The sequence below is a fragment of the Rhinopithecus bieti genome, unplaced genomic scaffold, assembly GCF_001698545.2.
Source record: "Rhinopithecus bieti isolate Rb0 unplaced genomic scaffold, ASM169854v2 scaffold_1918, whole genome shotgun sequence".
In the NCBI taxonomy this organism is placed as follows: Eukaryota; Metazoa; Chordata; class Mammalia; order Primates; family Cercopithecidae; genus Rhinopithecus; species Rhinopithecus bieti.
In genome coordinates this window covers 2,017,648-2,033,851 of record NW_016803680.1, presented here as the reverse complement: position 1 = coordinate 2,033,851, position 16,204 = coordinate 2,017,648, and the positions used below count along the sequence as shown (strand labels likewise).

General features: G+C 38.0%; 1 protein-coding gene across 1 annotated transcript in view; it reads right to left on the bottom strand.

The window, feature by feature from the left end:
- LOC108513759 (ATP-binding cassette sub-family A member 3-like) overlaps window positions 1-16,204 on the bottom strand; it is a 163,109-nt gene that overhangs the window by 53,933 nt on the left and 92,972 nt on the right. Inside the window, 3 exon segments of the mRNA XM_017849615.1 lie at window positions 5,119-5,335; window positions 10,919-11,123; window positions 11,272-11,518. Coding sequence (XP_017705104.1) covers window positions 5,119-5,335; window positions 10,919-11,123; window positions 11,272-11,518 — 669 coding nt within the window.

Sequence of the window (16,204 nt, the reverse complement as noted above, 5' to 3'; positions counted from 1 at the left end):
AGTTCATGGCCTATTTGGCAGAAACCCCGAGATGCTTTACAGCCCTAGACCCTGAAAAGTCAGAAGGCTGTCTCATTCTCAACATCATTTTATTACCCAATCTGCTCCCGACATTAAATAAAGCTCCAAAATTTAAATTCCAGCCCTCAAACCCCACAACAGGACTTAATTAACCTCGCCTTCAAGGTGTACAATAATAGAGTAGGGGCAACCAAGTAGCAATGTATTTCTGAGTTGCAATTCCTTGCCTCCACTGTGAGACAAACCCTAGCCATATCTCCAGCACACAAGAACTCCAAACGCCTGAACCGCAGCTGCCAGGAGTTCCTCCAGAACCTCCTCCCCCAGGAGCTTGCTACAAGTGCCAGAAATCTGGCCACTGGGCCAAGGAATGCCCGCAGCCCCGGATTCCTCCTAAGCAGTGTCCTATCTGTGCGGGACCCACTGGAAATCGGACTGTCCAACTCATCCGGCAGTCACTCCCAGAGTCCCTGGAACTCTGGCCCAAGGCTCTGACTGACTCCTTCTCAGATCTTCTCGGCTTAGCGGCTGAAGACTGACACTGTCCCATTGCCTCAGAAGCCTCCTGGACCATCAAAGATACTTTGGGTAACTCTTATACAGTGGAGGGTAAGTCCGTCCCCTTCTTAATCAATATGGAGGCTACCCACTCCACATTACCTTCTTTTCAAAGGCCTTTTTCCTTTGCCTCCATAACTGTTGTGGGTATTGATGGCCAGGCTTCTAAACCCCTTAAAACTCCCCAACTCTGGTGCCAAATTGGACAATATTCTTTTAAGCATTCCTTTTTAGTTATCTCCACCTGCCCAGCTCCCTTATTAGGTTGAGACATTTTAACTAAATTATCTGCTTCCCTGACTACTCCTGGGCTACAGCCACACCTCGTTGCTGCCTTTTTCCCCAGTTCAAAGCCTCCTTCACATCCTCCCCTTCTATCCCCCCATCCTAATCCACAAGTATAGGACTCCTCTACTCCCTCCTTGGCGACCGATCATGCACCCCTTACCATCTCATTAAAATCTAATCACCTTTACCCCAATCAACACCAATATCCCATCCTGCAGCATGCTTTAAAAGGATTAAAGCCTGTTATCACTCACCTGTTATAGCATGGTCTTTTAAAGCCTATAAACTCTCCTTACAATTCCCCTATTTTACCTGTCCAAAAACCGGACAAATCTTACATGTTAGTTCAGGATCTGCACCTTATCAACCAAATTGTCTTGCCTGTCCACCCTGTGGTGCCAAACCCATATACTCTCCTATCCTTAATACCTCCCTCTACAACCCAGTATTCTGTTCTGGATCTCAAACATGCTTTCGTTACTATTCCTTGCACCCTTCATCCCAGCCTCTTTTCGCTTTCACTTGGACTGACCCTGACACCCATCAGGCTCAGCAAATTACCTGGGCTGTACTGCCGCAAGACTTCATGGACAGCCCCATTACTTCGGTCAAGCCCAAATTTCTTCCTCATCTGTTACCTGTCTCGGCATAATTCTTCATGAAAACACACATGCTCTCCCTGCTGATTGTGTCCGGCTAATCTCCTAAACCCGAACCCCTTCTACAAAACAAAAACTTTCCGTACTAGGCATGGTTACTTCCGCCTTTGGATACCTAGTTTTACCATCCTGACTAAACCATTATGTAAACTCACAAAAGCAAACCTAGCTGACCCCATAGATCCTAAATCCTTTCCCCACTCCTCTTTCCCTTCCTTAAAAACAGCCCTAGAAGCTGCCCCCATGCTGGCTCTCCCTAACTCATCCCAACCCTTTTCATTACACACAGGCAAAGTACATGGCTGTGCGGTCAAAATTCTTACACAAGAGCCGGGACTATGCCCTGCAGCCTTTCTGTCCAAACAACTTGACCTTACTGTTTTAGGCTGGCCCCCACACCCATGACTGTATCTCCCTGATCCACCTGACATTCACTCCATTTCCCTGTATTTCCTTCTTTCGTGTTCCTCGCCCTGATGACACTTGGTTTACTGATGGCAGTTCCACCAGGCCTAATCGCCACACACCAGCAAAGGCAGGCTATGCTATAGTATCTTCCACATCTATCATTGAGGCTACTGCTCTGCCCCACTCCACTACCTCTCAGCAAGCCAAACTCATTGCCTTAACTCGGGCCCTCACTCTTGCAAATGGACTATGCGTCAATATTTATACTGACCCCATATCCTGCACCACCATGCTGTTTTATGGGCTGAAAGGTTTTCTCACTACGCAAGGGTCCTCCATCATTAATGCCTCTTTAATAAAAGCTCTTCTCCAGGCTGCTTTACTTCCAAATGAAGCTGGAGCCATACACTGCAAGGACCATCAAAAGGCATCAGTTCCCATCACTCAGGGCAATGCTTATGCTGATAAGGTAGCTAAAAAAGCAGCTAGCGTTCCAACTTCTATCCTTCACGGCAGATTTTCTCCTTCTCACCTGGTCACTCCCACCTACTGCCCCACTGAAACTTCCACCTATCAATCTCTTCCCAAACAAGGCAAATGGTTCTTGAACCAAGGAAAATATCTCCTTCCAGCCTCACAGGCCCATTCTATATTCTGTTGTCATTTCATAACCTCTTCCATGTAGGTTACAAGCCGCTAGCCCACCTCTTAGAACCTCTCGTTTAATTTCCATCGTGGAAATCTATCCTCAAGGAAATCACTTCTCCGTGTTCCATCTGCTATTCTACTACTCCTCAGGGATTATTCAGGCCCCCTCCCTTCCCTACATATCAAGCTCGGGGATCTGCCCCCGCCCAGGACTGGCAAATTGACTTTACTCACATGCCTCAAGTCAGGAAACTAAAATACCTCTGGGTAGACAATTTCACTGGATGGGTAAAGGTCTTTCCCACAGGGTCTGAGAAGGCCACCATGGTCATTTCTTCCTTTCTGTCAGACATACATTCCTCGGTTTGGCCTTCCCAACTCTATACAGTCTGATAACGGACCAGCCTTTATTAGTCAAATCACCCAAGCAGTTTCTCAGGCTCTTGGTATTTAGTGGCTCCTGGTTTTACCTCAAACTGCCACCCTTAAGTATCTCTTTAAGTGGATAGAAGATCTTCAGTGACAACGTACACTCCAATACATTTACCCTGATGAAGTCCTGTTCTTTACTTTTATACTTACTCTTATTCTCATTCCTGTTCTTATGCCACCCTCTACCTCTCCCCAGCTATCTCCACCACACTATCAATCTCACTCACTCTCTCCTAGCCATTTCTAATCCTTCTTTAACAAACAATTGCTGGCTTTGCATTTCTCTTTCCTCCAAATTCAACGAGGCCCTGAACTTACTCACTGCTAAAAAAATGGGGGTGGGGGGGGGACGACTCTGTATATTTTTAAATGAAGAATGTTGTTTTTACCTAAATCAATCTGGCCTGGTATATGACAACATAAAAAACTTCAAGGATAGAGCTCCAAAACTCGCCAACCAAGCAAATAATTACACTGAACCCCCTTGGACACTGTAGTTGGATGTCCTGGGTACTCCCAGTTCTTAGTCCTTTAATACCTGTTTTTCTCTTTCTCTTCTTTGGATGTTGTGTCTTTTGTTTAGTTTCTCAATTCATACAAAACTGCATCCAGGCCATCACCAATAATTCTATATGACAAATGCTCCTTCTAACAACCCCACAATATCACCCCTTACCCCAAAATCTTTCTTCAGTTGAATCTCTCCCACTGGAGGTTCCCATGCCGCCCCTAATCCCGCTCAAAGCAACCCTGAGAAACATTGCCCATTATCTCCCCATACCACCCCCCAAAATTTTCGCCTCCTCAACACTTTACCACTATTTTGTTTTTTCTTATTAATATAAGAAGACAGGAATGTTAGGCCTCTGAGCCCAAGCTAAGCCATCATATCCCCTGTGACCTGCATGTGTATATCCAGATGGCCTGAAGCAACTGAAGATCCACAAAAAAAGTGAAAATAGCCTTAACTGATGACATTCCACTATTGTGATTTATTTCTGCCCCAACCTAACTGATCAATGTACTTTGTAATAGCCCCCACCCTTAGGAAGGTTCTTTATAATCTTCCCCCATCCTTAAGAAGGTTCCTTGTAATTCTCCCTACCCTTGAGAATGTACTTTGTGAGATCCATCCCCTACCCCCAAAACACTGCTCTTAGTTCTATCGCCTATCCCAAAACCTATAAGAACAAATGATAATCCCACTACCCTTTGCTGACTTCTTTTTTGGACTCAGCCTGCCTGCACCCAGGTGAAATGAACAGCCATGTTGCTCACACAAAGCCTGTTTGGTGATCTCTTCACACGGATGCATGAGACACTGACCAGAGACATGACAGTCCTGAGATAATCTCCCCTCTGGCCAGAGAAATGTCAGCCCCAAGATAACTTCCCCTCCAAACAGAGATATTCCAACCCCACAATAAACTTCTCACCCACACAGAAACATTCCAAGCCTGTGATAAGCTCTCTCACCCTAAAACCAAGATATACTCTGTCTGTAAGAGAGAGGGCTCCTGACCGAAATTGGCCAGAAGCCCCTCTCAGGTTTACTCTCCAAAAATAAACCGGTCTTTGACTGTTGAGCTGCTTTTCATGTTTCTTTCCTTTTTTTTTTTTTTTTTTTTTGGTGACATGATCTTGGTTCATTGCAACCTCTTCCTCCCTAGTTCAAGCAATTCTCCTGCCTCAGCCTCCCAAGTAGCTGGGACTACAGGTGCATGCCACCACACCCAGCTAATTTTTGTATTTTTAGTAGAGACAGGGTTTCACCATGTTGGCCAGGATGGTCTCCATCTCTTGACCTCATGATCCACCCACCTCAGCTTCCCAAAGGGCTTGGATTACAGGCATGAGCCACCATGCCTGGCTCTTTCCTCTTTTTTTTTTTTTTTTTTAACTCATACAGATCTGGCAGCACAATGCCTAGAATATCACAGGCAGTCAAGATAAGTTTATTGCTATACATGAAGTACAAAATTTCCTCTAAAACCTAGAATTTAGTTGTCTGTAAATGTTCTTAAGTATCTGTAGGTCCATTACTCCTTACTTATTTACTGCTGCCTTCTGGAGAAGGGGAAATTTTGTGAAACTTCACACTTACTGTTTTCTATTATCTCGCCTATGAGGAAACCAAAAGTGCCTGAAAAGTAGCTGAGTAGGAGAAGTTTGATGTAGGCAGAAGTACTTCCAGCAAACACAAAGCTTATCAGGTACACAAAGGGAATGGCAGACCAGCCATACAGTGTGAAGATCAGCATAGTTTCCAGAATGTGGTAATCCGTGACATAAATATCAAATTTGCGGTATTTTATCACTCCCTGAAACACAAAGGGTGCAGAGATAAAGGCAAAGTGAAGGGCAAGTGAAAAAAGAAACTAAGCCAAAACATTTAGAGAAGGAAATAGCAAGTCCTGTCTTTATTTAGCATGGAACTAGTCATTAATTAAGTCAATCTGCCTCTTAAAATAAAACATCACTGGTCATTAGAGAAATGCAAATCAAAACCACAATGAGATACCATCTTATGCCAGTTAGAATGGTGATTATTAAAAAGTCAGGAAACAACAGATGCTGGTGAGGCTGTGGAGAAACAGGAATGCTTTTACACTGTTGGTGGGAGTGTAAACCAGTTCAACCACTGCGGAAGACAGTGTGGTGATTCCTCAAGGATCTAGAACCAGAAATACCATTTGATCCAGCAATCGCATCACTGGGTATATACCTAAAGGATTATAAATCATTTTGCTATAAAGACACATGCACATATATGTTTATTGAAGCACTGTTCACAATAGCAAAGACTTGGAACCAACCCAAATGCCCATCGATGACAGACTGGATAAAGAAAATGTGGCACATACAAACCATGGAATACTATGCAGCCATAAAAAGGAATGAGTTGATGAGCTTTGCAAGGACATAGATGAAGCTGGAATTCATCATTCTCAGCAAACTAACACAGGAACCAAAAACTAAACACCACATGCTCTTGCTCATAAGTGGGAGTTGAACAATGAGAATGCGTGGACACGTGGAGGGGAACATCACACACTGGGGCCTGTCAGAGGATAGGGAGCAAGGGGAGGGAGAGTATTAGGACAAATACCTAATGCATGCAGGGCTTAAAACTTGGATGATGAGTTGATAGGTGCAGCAAACCACCATGGCACATGTATACCTATGTAACAAAACTGCATGTTCTGCACATGTATCCCAGAACTTAAAGTAGAATAATCAACAAAACAAAAACTTCAGCCCTGGGGATGGGCATTGTAGCTCATGCCTGTAATCCCAGCATTTTGGGAGGCTAAGGCTCAGGAGGTGGGGATTGCAGTGTGTTGTGATTGCACCAGTGCACTCCAGCCTGGGTGACAGAGTGAGACCTGTCTCAAAACAAAACAAAACAAAACAAAACAAAACAAAACAAAACAAAAAATCAAAATCTTATCCTACGAGGATGAAGTAAGTTATTTTTACCTCTTCATCAGAGGGCATTCCAGTGAGCAGAGCCACTACACTTTCCTTTATTATTTTCTTTTCTACTTGGAACAGTTATTGCAATAATACTGGCAAGTTTCCCAGAAAGTAGATTATTTCTCCAAAGACACACTTTCTCCAAACATTTTTTTCTTTGACTACATAACTTACCTATCAGTCTACCCACTGCTATACACCTTTAAACTGGGCCTCCAGGTTCTCTTCTGCTTCCCCACTTCTCCCTCACATTCACCTAAGCTACTAAATCAGACAGTGGAACAAAAAATTAGAATGGATGGTGGTGGTGGAGAGGAACCTGTAGCTGTGAAAAGAAATTTCTGGAAATTTATATCTCATTAGTTAATAGATATCACTTCTCCACAAATGACAAGATGGTCCCTTTGGGCAATTACATGATTATGTAGCAAGACAAGCAAGAAGTAAATAGGAAGATTAAGCTAAGAATAATCATTATATTGACTGATGTTCTTGGTGGTGGTAGCAAAAATAAGAGAAGATTTGCGGGTAATAGATGAATCCAGTCCCTGAAGCTATAATTATTTTGTTTGTGCCTAAGCATTCTGTAAACCTAAAAGAATAAATAAAATAAAGAAATCAAATAAAAGTTAGAGTGACCTAGGAATTCCTGTGTTCAAAGTCTTATGATCTTTCAATGTCACAAATCATAACCTATTTCAAACAAAAGCTGAATTCCGGGCTGGGTGCAGTGACTCCTGCCTGTAATCCTGGTACTTTGGGAGGCCAAGGCAGGCGGATCATGAGGTCAGGAGATCAAGACCATCCTGGCTAACACAGTGAAACCCCGTCTCTACTAAAAAAAAAAAAAAAAAAATTAGCTAGGCGTGGTAGCAGGCGACTATAGTCCCAGCTACTTGGGAGGCTGAGGCAGGAGAACGGCGGGAACCCAGGAGGTGGAGCTTGCAGTGAGCCGAGATTGCACCACTGCACACCAGCCTGGGTGACAGAGCAAGACTCCGTCTCAAAACAAAACAAAACAAAACAAAAAAAAATGCTGAATTCCTTGTTGGATAAGTAAGCAACATAGTTGTTCTTGGACAAGAGACTCATGCATTGTGAATATTTAGATTCTACTCAACTTAATCTACAAGTAAAAATGCAAACAAAATTTTCAAGTAAATATTTTAACCTCTTTATTATGAAATATACCACATATTCAGAAAAGTATATATAACATAAATGAATTATCATAATGAATTATCACAAAGCAATTCCCTGGGAAACTACCACAATGCCAATACCCACAGAAGCCTATCAGAAACTCCTCCAATCCCTGTAAAAGTAACCACTATTCCTGGCACTATTAATCTGCTTTCTGTGTCTATGAATTTACCTATTTTGGACATTTTAAGTAAATGGAATCATGTAATATATGGGCTTTTGTCCCTAGCTTATTTCAGTTAGCATAATTTTTTAAGGTTCATGCAAGCTGTAGCAGGTATCAGCATTTCATTCCTGATTATGGTTAAGTAATGTTCCATTGTATTGATATGCCATATTTTATTTATCCATTTATGAACATTTGGGACTTTCATTTTCAAGTATTTAAAAAATTGATGTTTGCAGTTCTCTTGGGTATAAATCTAGGAGTGTAATTGCTGAATCATATGGTAATTGTTTAATTTTTGAAGAACCACAAAACTGTTTTACATGACAGTTGAAACATTTTACATTTCTTCTCTTGTTATCCTAATGATTTTTGTTGTAAAGTCTGCTTTGAATATTATTAAAGCTATACTAGCTATCTTTTAAAGAAGCTCTTTCATCATTTTATTTTCAAATTATTTGTGTCAATGAACATAAAGTGAGTCTCTTGTAGGTATCATACAGTTAGATTATGTTTTTGGAATCATTCTACTAATGCCCTACTTTTAATTTGAGTTTAATCCATTTATATTTAATGTAATTACTTATAAGTTTTTCTGTCATTTGGTTATGTATTACATCATTATATTTTTCCATTCATTTATTCTGCCATTTGTGTTGAATAGATATTTTTGAGTGTGCCATTTAATTCTATTGTCTTTTAAGATTCCATGTAGTTGGGTAGTCATATTAGTGGTTGGAAATTACAATAAACATCCTATTCATAACAATACAATTTAGATTAATACTAACTTAATTTCAATATAATACAAATATTTCGTACCTATATAGCTAACCTCTCTGCCTTTTATGCTATTATTATCACAAATTACATCTTTATACATTGTGTGTCTATCATGATAGATTTATAACTATTGCTTTACACAGATGCCTTTTAAATGAAAAAATATAAGAGCTATAAACAAAAATATATTAATACTGCATTTTACATTTACCTATGTTTTTACTTGTCTGGTATCCTTTATTTCTTCATTTGGATTTGAGTTACTGTCAAGTGTCCTTTCATTTCACACTGAAAAATTCTCTTCAGAATTTCTTGTAGGGCATGACTGCTGGCAACAGTCTATTAGTTTTTTTTTAAATTTGGAAATGTAAAATTACTCCTTATTTTCTTTTAATGTAAAAAGAATATTAAACATAAGATTTACATTCTTAATACATTTTTAAGTGTAAAATATATGATTGTTAACTGTAGGTACAATCTTTTACTACAAATCTCTAAGACTTATTCATCTTGTTTGAGTGAAACTTTATGCTCACCGATTAGTAACTTTCCATTATCCTATTCTCCAAGCCCTTAGCAGCCACCATTCAACTATTTGATTTTATACATTTGACTATTTTTGATATATCATGTAAGTGGAATCATGAAATATTTGACTTTCTGTGATTGCTTTATTTTACTTAGCATAATGTCCTCAAGATTCATCCATACTGTAGCAAATGTCAGAGTCATCTTATTTTTTTGTTTGTTTTTTTTTTTGAGAGATGGAGTCTCATTCTGTCACCCATGTTGGAGTGCAATGGCGCGATCTCGGCTCACTGCAACTTCCACCTCCTGGGTTCAAGCGATTCTCCTGCCTCAGTTTCCCAAGTAGCTGGGACTACAGGCATGTGCCACCACATCCAGCTAATTTTTGTATTTTTTAGTAGAGACAGGGTTTCACTAGATGTTGGCCAGGCTGGTCTCAAACTCCTGACCTCAGGTGATCCACCCACCTTGGCCTTCCAAAATGCTGGGATTATAGGCATGAGCCACTGTGCCCAGCCAGAATCATCTTATTTTTTAAGTCTGAATAATATTCTATTGTATGTATATACCACATTTTCTTTATCCATTCATCTGCTGATGAATGTTTAGGCTTTTTTTTTTTTCTTCACATTTTAGCTATTATGAATAGTGTTCAGTGAATTAGGAGTGATGGTAGATCTTTGAGATCCTGATTTGAACTCTTTTTGATAAATAATCAGAAATAGGGTTGTCTGATAATATGGTAGTTCTATTTTTAATATTCTGAGGAACCACCACATTGTTTTTCATAGCAGGGGCACCATTTTGCATTCCCACCAAGAGTTGGCAAGGGTTCCAATTTGTACAAACTTTACCAATACTAGTTATCTTTTTATAAAATCTTTTTTTTTTTTTAAAAAGTCATCGTAATAGATGTGAGGTGATTATCTCATGGTTTTGACTTGCATTTCCCTGATGACTAGGAAAATTGAGCAAATGTTCATATACCTGTTGACCATTTATATCTTCTCCTGAGAAAATCTATTCAATTCCTTTGCCCATTTTAAATTAGGTTATTTTTTGCTATTGAGTTGGAAGAGTTCCTTATATATTTTGGATATTAACCCCTTTTGAGAGGTATGATTTATAAATATTTCCTCCCATTCTGTAGATTTTTCTCTTGACTCTACTGATTGTTTCCTTTACTATGCAGAAGCTTTTTAGTTTGATATAATCCCAATTTTCTATTTTTGCTTTTGTTGCCCGTGCTTTTGGGGTCATAAAAAAGAATGTTTCCCCTATGTTTTCTTCTAGTAGCTTTATAGCTTCAGGGCTTACATTTAAGTCTTCATTATATTTTAAGTTGATACCTGTATATGGTGTGAAATAAGGCTTTAAATGGATTCTTTTGCATGTGGATATCCAGATTTCCCAACACAATGTATTGAAGAGACTGTTCTTTCCCCATCTTTCCCCATTGTGTGTTCTTGTCACCTTTGTAAAAAATTAACTGATGGTAAATGCATGAGTTTATTTCTGTACTCTATTTTTTCCATTAGTCTATATTTCTATTTTTATGCAAAGAAGTTACTTTTTAAACTAAGAATATGGTAAAGTTTCTACCACCAGACTTTTGCAATGTGTTTTCCAAGATAATAAGCAAAGACGGTTTATTGACAAGAGCTAGATTTCATAACCATTAGAATAGTAATTTTCCAAGAGGTACAAAAGGAAAACAAACCCTCAAGAAACTTCATTTCACACTCACCATTACTAAGCAGCAGGAAGCAAAGAAGATGATGAAATCCCACAATAGGGCAGAAAGCCAGTACACAATGACAGAGACACCACTCACAAACTGGATGTGCTTCGCCTTAGTGGTTCTCTCAGTCACTGTCAGGAGACAAAAACCACTGATCAAAAGAGCCATGCCAAATTGTAAATTTATGGCCAATTTTTGTCCACTTTGAAGCCTACAAAAGAAGACATATCAGGAAATCAACACAGCAGAAAATACAGATTTCAATCAATAGCTATTTTTATCATATAAATGTAATCAGATAAAGTGGAAAGAATGTATTTAAAGAGTAAAATTGAATTCAAATGAAAAGAATAACATACTCTTCACTGTTTTCAACATCAGGGGGTGGCTGAGGTTTATTGGAGACTGTTAAGGAAGCATTGGCACCAGAAAGTGACTTGAAAAGAATGTTGTCTAACACTGCCAGGGCCACAGATGGTGAATGATATGCTTCATTGTTGAACAGAGCAGTAAGCATTACCATATTTGCCTCCGACTCAATAGAAAGTGCAATGATACATAAACGAATACAATCTTTTGTTTCCCTCAAGTACTTCAGTAGGTCACCTAGGATGGAAACAATATTGGTCAGTGTGTCCACAATACAGATAACCTATAATATATGCCAGAGAAGAGGAACAGATAATTTTACTTCTCGTCACCTTCAATTTTCCCATAATGACTACTTCAAACATTTGCGGTTCCCCTCCAGCACTTTACTTCATCATTAATTCCAAGCTCTCTCACTTCATAGCCTATATCCTAAACTACTACTTCTTTGAGAAAACATAGACTCTCTCAACTTACTTATCTATCTTATACTGATTTATAAGTGTTTTCATTTATAGCTTTGCTAATCTTACAGCAGACAAAACCTTCCTCTGGAAAGCATAGAAGCTAACTAAAACACTTAAAATATCACCTCATTAAGGATATTAGACATCTAGGAAAACCATCAACATTTGGGAAGAACGGAAATGCACTGAGATGAGTCCAACATTCTACATTCTTTTTTTTTTTTTGAGGCCTTTATAGATTTGTAAATGGTAGAGGTACCTTAGTAAATCCTCAGGCTCTCTGTGGGGCTCAAGAAGGGTAATACCCTCACAGAAATAGTGAGTAAGAAATAAACCAATTCTTTCTTTAAGAGATCGGGTCTCACTGTGTTTCCCAGGCTGGAGTGCAGTGGGAAATATTCACAGGCATGATAATAGTACACTACAGTCTCAAATTCCTAGGCTCGTGTGACCCTCCCATGTAAGTCTCCCAAGCAGCTGGGACTACAGACCCTTGCCACCATGCCCAGCTTAATAGACACATTCTTATAAAAATTTAAACCCAGCCTCAAATTACTTTAATCCATGATTGGATTTAGATCTTTCCTTAATCTTACTGCCTGCCAGAAGTAAAACTGAATCTCCTCTGGAGAAGATAATCTCATGCAGAATCTTTATAATTTTCATACACAATATCTGGCATTGAATTAAGAAATTATCAATTACACTAAGAAAGAGAACCAAGAGAAAGCACAGACAATAGAAACAGATTCATTGATGACCCAGGTAGCAAAGATAGAGAATTTACCAGAGAACTGGAGTCCATAGAAATAACCAAATGTTCATGTCAGAATTAAAAAACACATTAATTACAATTAAGAAGTTAATATATAACTATAGTGGGTTGAGCACAAATAAAGTGTAGGTCAGGGCACTGGAAGACAAGTGATTAGAATACCCAGACAAAAGCACAGTGGATGGAAAACAAGAGAGAAGACACATATCACCGATGTCAGGAATGAAACAGAGAAAATCACTACCCATCATGCAGACATAAAAAGGACGATAAAGGAATTCTATGGTTAACTCTACACAAATGTCATGGATAATTTTATGTATCAACTTGACTGGGTTGAGGGATACCCAGGTAGCTGATAAGGCATTATTTCTGGGCATGTCTGTGAGGGTGTTTCCAGACGAGATTAGCATTTGAATCAGTAGACTGACTAAAGCGCCTCACCAATGTGAGTGGCCATCATCCAATCCATTGAGGGACCAAACAGAACAAAAGGGTGAATAAAGGGCAACTTTTTTCTCTTCATGAAAGAAAATGTGCCATCTATTTTCTCCTGCTCTTAGACATTAACACTCCTGATTCCCAGACTTTTGGACTCTGGGACTTATATCAGTGGCCACCTTGGTTTCCAGGCCTTTGGCCTCAGACTGAATTACTGGCTTCCTGGGTATACAGCTTGCATACAGCATATTATGGGACTTCTTGGCCTCTATAATCACATGAGCCAATTCCTCTAATAAATATTTTCTTTATACATTTCTCTCTCTCTCTCTCTCTCTGCCTCTGCCTCTCGCTGTCTCTCTCTATCTATATACATATATACACACACACACACACACATATATATGTATCCTGCAACTTTGATGAACTCATTTATTAGTTCTAGAAATTTTTCTTGTTTGTTCTTTGGGATTCTCTATGTAGACAATCACATCATCTGCAAATAAGAGCAATTTTCTTTCTTTGTGATCTGTATGCCTTTTGTTTCCTATATATATATATATATATCCTGTTGGTTCTGCTTTTCTAAAGAACTCTAATACAACACATAGATTTGATGACTTAGATGAAAGGGACCATTTCTTCAAAACATACAACTACGACAACTCAATATGAAGTAGATCATTGAATAGCAATAATTATTAAGAAAATGTAATTCTCAACTAAAAATTCCATAAAAAAGAAGTCTCCAGGCCCCAATATTTTCACTGAAGAATCATATCAAATGCTTAAAGAAGAATAAGCACTAATTAGACACAACATATTTTAGGAAACAGAATCAGGAACATTTCTCAATTTAGTTTATAATGAAACCACACCAAGACAGTACAACAAAAGTAAACTACAGATAAATATCCTTTATGAATATAGATGCAAAACTCCTTAACAAAATATTAGCCAACAGAATTCAACAATATATACAAAGAATTATGCATCAAGACCAACTGGAATCTATTCCAGGAATACAAGGCTGGTTCAATGTTTGAATATCAATAAATGTCATCCTCCATATTAATAGATTAACAAGGAAAACTTACATAATTATACAAATCTGTGCAGAAAAAATTTTTGAGAAAACTCAATAAGCACTCATGATATTTAAAAAAAAAAACAAAACAAAACCACTGAGCAAAATAGGAGTAGAGCAGAACTTCTTTAACTTTATATAAAGCATCTAAAAAATTCCTTACCGCTAACATTATACTTAGTGGAGAAAGACTGTATACCTTTTTTCTTAACATTGGAACAAAGAAAAACAATCAATCTCACTACTCTGATTCAATATAGTGATGGAAGTTCTATCCAGTGTAATAAAGCATAAATGGGAACCAAAAGGCATACAGATCACAAAGAAAGAAAATTGCTCTTATTTGCAGATGATGTGATTGTCTACATAGAGAATCCCAAGGAACCAACAAGAAAAATTTCTAGAACTAATAAATGAGTTCATCAAAGTTGCAGGATACATGATAACCATATAAGAACAAAAAATAATTATATGCTAGAATAAACATCTGGATACCAAAATTAAAAGGGTAATACCATTTACATTAACTGAAAAATGAAATATTTAGGCATAAATTAACAACCCATATGCAGGACTTGTATGCTGAAAACTACAAGCGCTGATGAAAGAAATAAAAGTTCTAAATCAATAAAGGGACATCCTATGTTCATGGATTCAAAGACTATACTCAGTAAAGATGTCAATTTTCTTCAATTTACTATACAGATTTAATCCAATTTCTGGCAAATTTCCAAGTTTTTATGTAGGTATAGACAAACTTATTTCAAAATGTATATGGAGGAGCAAAGGAACTAAAATAGCCAAAACAACTTTTAAAAACAAGAATAAAGTGGGAGGAACTAGTCTACCAGATTTCAAGTGTGGCATTGGTTGAAGGAATAGATACATAGATTATTGGAATAGAATAGAAAACCCCAAAATAGACCCAAACATGCCCAACTCTTTTTTGATAAAGGTGCAAAATAATTAAATGAATATTATAATTCAGTAATGGAGCAATTGCTGCCGGAGCAATTGGAGATGCACAGGCACAAAAGTTAACCTTGACTCAGATATCACACTTTATGCTAAAATTAAGTCAAAGTAGATAATAAATGTAAAATGTAAAGCTATAAAACTTTTAGAAAACTGTAAATCTTTTAGGAGAAAATCTTTAAGATTTAGGGCTAGGTGGAGAGTTCTTAGACTTGACATCAAAAGCATGATCAGTAAAAGAAAAAAATACATTAAACTTTATAAAAATTAAGAAATTTTACCCTGAAAAAAAATTGTTAGGGTGATGATAATCTACAGCATGAGAGAAAACAATTTTAAAAACTGTTTAAAACTATATAGTAAAAAAAACACCAAAAATTAAACTAAAAAATAGGGAAAATTGATAGACACACATTTCACCGGAGATGATGTTCAAATGGAAAATAAGCACATGAAAGGATGTAGAAATGCAAGTCAGGGAAAGGTAAGTTAAAACTACAGTGATATACCACTACTCACTTATCACAACGGCCAAAACAAAAATAGTGACAACACCAAATGCTGGTGCATATGCAGAGAAACTGGATCACTCATACATTGCTGAGGGAAATGTAAAATGACACAGTCACTCTGGAAAGCAACTATGTAGTTTTTTAGAAAACTAAACATGCAACAGCCCTGTTGCTAGAAAAAATTTTAAAGGAAGCTATGCCCAGTGTTCCCCTTACTTGTTCTTACTTGTTGCAAGTAATAAAAATCTCCTTGTTGAGTTTCCTAGACAGCAAAAGACAATTGTCTGTAAACAGACAATCCACAGAACGGGAGAAGATTTTTGCAAACTATGCATCCAACAAAGATCTACTATCCAGCACCTACAAAGAATTTAAACAAATTTACAAGAAAAAAACAACCTCATAAAAAAGAGGGCCAATGACATGAACAGACTTTGCAAAAGACAACTGGCCAATGATCACATAAAGAAAAGCTCAACATCACTGATCATTAGAGAAATGCAAATCAAAACCACAATGAGTTAACATCTCACACCAGTCAGAAGAGCTATTATTATTATAATTAGCTTTTTATTTTATTTATTCATTTGTTTATTTTTATTTTTTAAGTTTGGGGGTACATGTGCAGGATGTGCAGGTTTCTTGAATAGGTAAATGTGTGCCATG